This window comes from Gavialis gangeticus, unplaced genomic scaffold (assembly GCF_001723915.1).
Source record: "Gavialis gangeticus isolate Ggan-Ray unplaced genomic scaffold, GavGan_comp1, whole genome shotgun sequence".
NCBI lineage: Eukaryota > Metazoa > Chordata > Crocodylia > Gavialidae > Gavialis > Gavialis gangeticus.
Window position 1 is genome coordinate 117,756,699 of NW_017728992.1, and position 5,829 is coordinate 117,762,527.

The window sequence follows — 5,829 nt, forward strand, 5'->3', positions numbered from 1 at the left end:
AAATGCACTCTTGTATGCTTGATGTGTTATCACACCGCAGAATGAAGTAGAGAAAAATCATTATCCTTCATTTCAGGTTCCCTCCCCCTCACCCCCTTCCCCTCCCAGATGCACTTTATTGTGAAAATAAAGAACTTCCTGTTTCTTTTACTTAAAATCAATCAATCAATCAATCAAGCTCTTCTGAATCCCTCTGTTCTGTCTCACCAGGGACCAGGAGCAAGTGGTCCTTGCTGCTCCTTCTGGAAGGCAGAACACAGTAAAAAGCTAGGTTTTCCTATAGCTTGGGAGACTAAAGGAGACTAGAACATCTCTTCTGCAGGTGCTCCTGCTACTGAGAAACCCAAGAGCGCCACACAGCTTCTAGTTCAGCAATGCACACATCCTACTGCTTCTACTTATAGAAGACACTTACATGATCCCTCTCCTGCTGTCACAGCCTATTTCCATTTTTTAAATCTATTTTCACAATGCTCCATGAGGTAGGAAAGCACTATTATTTCTATTATGCAAGTGGAAAATTAAGGCAAAGGGAGAATGACTTGCTTAAAGGTCATACAGTATCTAGCTGAACCTCTCCCAAGATCCAAGCTAGTATCCTAACTGTTCACCCTTTCTTTTCTTATATTATCCACAGCAAATAGTCATACTAGGAACCAGAGGATGTTCCTCAAATATTTTTCTAGCTTAAAGGTATTTGGCAATATTTGTTTACAATTTCTCAAACCCATGTAAAAAATAGCAAAGTTCAATAGCAACTCAAACACTGTTTAACAAAAATCAGAAAAAGTAAACTAGAAATTTGTCTATTAGAGAATACACATAAAAGTGTACAGCCTCACCTTCCATCTGTTTCCACATTCATTACAGACAACAAATGTTGTCATTGGTTCATCAGCACTACGTGTTTGAACCTAAGTAAAGTGGTAAAAAAAAAAAAAAGGGAACATTTTGAACAGATTCATGGTGATATTACTTGACTACCATTGGATGCAAAGTTCTTGTCCCAACCTATAAAAATTTATTCACACTACTTATTGTATTACAATCCAGTTTTACAAGACAGTTTACAGACATTATGCATTATAATACCCATATTAGCAATTAAGTTTTGCAGGTACTTTTTTTTTTCAGTTTTAATTTTTCCCCCCAGAAGTATAACTGCACAGTTTTAGAAAACTGCAGTTTTATTTTTCTCTTTCTACCCCTCCCATGATAAAGTGTCCTAAAAATATCATGATTTAGACAAGTGTTTACATCAAAACACCTTAGAGATACTTTATTAATAACTTCATAAATCAAAAGCTATGCTCTGCTGCCTTTGTGAAATCAACGTAAGCTTTATATTATCCTCCTTTCTGCACATAACCCCCTACTAAAATAAGTACAATTTTCATGTACAGAAGGTTTATAAAACAGGTTCTGTGTTAATAAGCCTGCAATTAAATACTAACATTCAGAAGCATTCTTCATATAAGATATGCTACCACCAGACAGAAAGAGCATTCAAACACAGTGTAAACACTGGCTATACTGGCTAATCTCCATTCACCATAATAATCTTTAAAAAAAATTAGCGAAAAAACCCAGCATTACTCCAATGGAAAATTATGATTCAAAAAAAAAAAAACAAACAAAAACACCCCCCAAAACCCGGTAGTTTGTATTACATTCTCTGCTTGAATACTGCATTAAATAACTTCATTGTCCTCAATGCCTATTACCGAAGCCATAGTATCAAAAGATGCAACCTTAAGCACAACTCTTAAATTGTATCCATGTATCAGATTCCTTGAGATTTTACCACCACCTCAAAACTGAGATATGGAAAGACAATGTAACAAGATGAGTGCTTTCTCCACAAAAACAGATCTGTAACTAGAAATTCTACACTACATACTTATTTGTAACTTGTAGAAAAGCTTTATAATTAGTTAACTAATATTACTGTGCTAATTTCCTTTAGCCTAAATTGGAACCAAAAAACATTTAAAAGTAACTCAAGTAAAGCGTACTATAAAAAAATCATCATCTCCTTCAGCTCTCATATTATATATTTGATATAACTGTTAAATACCAGAAGACTTCCTTAAAATGGAGGCTCATCCTGGACCAAAAGGGAGAAGCCTCAATTATTACATACCTGCGTGTAAGTACAATTCTTCTTTTTACACTTGCCACATGTGAACAAGTCAGTCTGGGTGCCTCCAGTCTTAGCCATCTGGTGTTCTCGGATAGCTTCTTTGGTCAGATTTTTACGCATCTCTTTAAGCTCATCACTTGCCATTTCCTGATAGGAAAAAAAAATAGACTGTCTATTATAACTTTTTCAATCTATTGTTGGGGTTTTTCTTACAACGTTAATGAATTATTGATAGCATCAGCAATTCAGAACCTCAAACTAAATACAGTTAATTTTGAAAGTATATATGATCATACTGAGCATTCAATTCTGCTTTAAAAATTACTGAATATCCTATCAAGCAGTCAAGTCATTATAAGAACTTTGTATCTTATACTTTGGCTAAACAAACCAGGGTAAGCTTCAAATGCAGCTATTAAAATTTTACAATCATTTGCCAAAGAAACTGTACAAACTTATGTCTCTTCACCCCTTTAGTGTCCTAGATGATCAGGAAGTTACCCTCAAAGTTAAAAAAGAGTTACATGAATGCATCTTTGAACAGTGATAATTGAGAAAGGTGATAGACACAGCATAAAGGGGAAAAGACAGGCATCGGGAGCAAAATAGAAGGTGTTCTCTCTAGGTCAAAGCCTCATATCATTTTCTGGCAGGAATAAAGAAGATAGAGTTATCATGTGTAAAGTTTAAATTTACAAAGCCAAAAATAGCAAAACCAAAGCTGGTTAGGTTTTTCTCCCCCTTTTTTTAAAATCATGAAACAGCATAAAAGTTTTCTGCAGGTCCAAACCAATACTCAGTGTCTGCAAAACTCTTATTTATTCTGAGAACAATATTCAAATGTACATAGTCTCATAATGCAAAATGAAACCTCCTATTTGTAGCTCACAAATTGAAGTTCAGCTTAGCATGGCAGCAATAAAAAAAAAAAAATCTCAGGCTTGTACATTAACCTGCACAACAATTTTGCATTTCAGATTAACTCAATTTCTAAAGATGCACCAAAACTTGCCGACAAGGCATAGAAGGGGCACAGAGAATAAACTGCCCTCGAAATCAAGACTAACACAGCCAAGACATGCTGTTATCTGTTGCACAGAATAAAGAAACCAGAACTTTAGTTCCTATTGCCAATGGCCAGCACCATTCCTTAGTACTAAATATCACATTGGAATTCTCCAGTATTTTATGCCAGCAGATTCTATTCTCATCCTCATTCAAAGCACAGGGCCTAGGTTGGGAATAACAGTTAAAGATTATCTTAAAAAAATAAAACAAAATTATGACCCATAGCTGTCATGGATTGAGCAAGAACTTGATACCTTGGTGCAAACCTTAAGACATATATATCTTTATATATAAAAAGTGCCACAGACAGTCATTCCAATCTCTAAATCCTATAAAAAAAAAGGCTATTTTGGGGAACTCAGTTATGATTCCAAAAAAGGTTGGCAATTTTTAAATTCAGGACTCAAGTGAAATGGTTCTCCACATGGTATCTCTCTCCACATATTTTGTTTTAATAGTTAATTTTAATGACATAATATAATAAAAGGTAGACAAACTGCAATTTACAAAACACTTAATATAAAATAATAAACCCAAGTAAGAGATGTAAATGCTCAATTTGCAGAAAACTCAATACATTTATCTCGAGCCTTACAAGACTACATTAAATGTTTTTACATAACCAACTCATTCAATTAACTCCCTTGATTTTTTCCTAATCTGCAGGATTTTAATTTTCATTTACCTACTCAGTTGCTTCATATTTTTGTATATTGTGTGCACAAGGAAAAGTATTCCTATCTTCCCCTCAATGCTAATGAATGTTATCACTGTACTTGCATGGTTCCTAACGTTTCATTTAATATAAATCACGGAGAGGAGATTAAAATTAATATCAACAGATCTTTAGCCACTCAAGTCAAATTATTTTCAGTTCAAGAAATTAATTTAAAATCCAAATGGAGTCCTTAGAGCTTGGCAGAGCTGCTGACTAAACTGCAGAAAATCCCAAGTGGCAAAGGAATGACTTGGCAGATCAGGGTCAGCATCAGGACTCCATCGTGCCTCCCCTGCACACCTAGGTAACATGTCCCAGCACCACCCCCTAGAATTTAAAGGGTACATGTTGCAATAAAAAAAAAAAAAAAAAGTTAAATGTATCCAGTTTCTGTGCATGCCCCCTGCAGCACCTGCACATTTGAACTGCCTTTAAATGCATATTCTAACTGCCTTTTCCCTTAGGTCTGCATTATATTTTTAAGAATTAGCCTGTTATCCCTCCATGAGCTACACTTTCAATATAACTCCAATTATACAAGAGCCCTATGCTCACCTTTGGTTACTTCTTGACCAGCTTTTACATTTCATACAATTCTTACAAAACTTACAGAAATGTTAAATCACATAAAAGAGTACTCTTTGCTTACCTCAGCTGTCATTTTTGCAAACATGTCTGGAGGTATATTTCCACATAAGACATTTTTTCTTAGATTAGGATTCTTCGGATCCTTGAGATTTGCTATCCTACTTCGTACCCTATTTTTGTATTTCATGTCAGTGTTGTTTAATTCTTGGAATATAGGTGCGTTGGACTTAAGGAACATAGCATAAGCAAGTAAAACAGGGCACATCTATATGTGATGCTCCAGTGCCGTAGCAACACACTACGGCGACATAACGCTGGTGGGCGCAAACCATGACACCACAGCTACACTGCCATAACAATGCGCTCCCTCAGTAGTGTTGCTATGGTGACGTACCAGCTAAAAATACGCGTGCACCACTGGGACAGCGCAGTATGGGCTGTTACTGTGCCATCATTTAGTACTTCCAGCACTGTAGGGGCACATGTAGACGCGCCCACAGAGAACAAAATACATTACTTTATTGCTTTACTTAACACTGCCCAAAAAGTTTGCATTTGCTGATTTGTTCCTCTTTTTACTAACTGTTGAAATGACTATACTGATTTCTCTGTTCAACCCAGACCAAGATTATCAAGACAGTAAGAAGATTAATTTTGTTGAGCACCTAGTGACTGCAGTGTGAGCTCTTTGATCTCCCCCTCTAAAGATCCTGTATTAGGCTTCTGGAAACCTCCAATAAATAAAAAGCCAGAACCCTGAATTCTGCTGAGAGGTTGAATTAATTTTAAATTAATGCTGCATTTGGTAACTGAGCACAAAGTACCACAACAGAATTTTAAAATTTAAATGAAGCTCCCAAAAGTTTTCAGTGCAAGTACTATACTCCTTTTGCAAGTCAGGCTTTAATTATAAAAGGTACATCAGCAGGACAGTAGGGTAGATTATGATTAGATTATTGCTATCTTTATAGTATTTGCTCTGCTGACGGTGAAGTTATTAGAGTAAAAACAGGATTAAACACTTCAATATTCACATGATTTTTCACAGTAAAACTTCAGCCAAAATTATGGGAACATAAAAGTGCCTAAAATTATATCTGCCTCTGGTGCTGCTAGTAGCAGGAATAAAAATATCAGCTGTAAGAATTTACATAATTTGTTGTTTGTACGTGATTTAAACTCCCTCATTCATGCAAAACTTCACATATCTTGGCTGAGCAGAATGAGGATGCTTTTCTTTTAAATGGAAACAATGTTGCATGGACAACACAGGTGTAAAAAAAAAAAAAAAAAAAAAAAAAAAAAAAAAAAA

The 5,829-nt window shown here is 35.4% G+C and overlaps 1 protein-coding gene across 1 annotated transcript in view; it reads right to left on the reverse strand.

Moving 5' to 3' along the window:
* Positions 1-5,829, reverse strand: part of TCEA1 (transcription elongation factor A1) — a 50,809-nt gene that overhangs the window by 5,904 nt on the left and 39,076 nt on the right. Inside the window, exons 7-9 of the mRNA XM_019527317.1 lie at positions 4,579-4,733; positions 2,144-2,290; positions 843-914 (exon numbers count right to left, since the gene is read on the reverse strand). Coding sequence (XP_019382862.1) covers positions 843-914; positions 2,144-2,290; positions 4,579-4,733 — 374 coding nt within the window. The remainder of the gene's footprint in view (positions 1-842; positions 915-2,143; positions 2,291-4,578; positions 4,734-5,829) is intronic.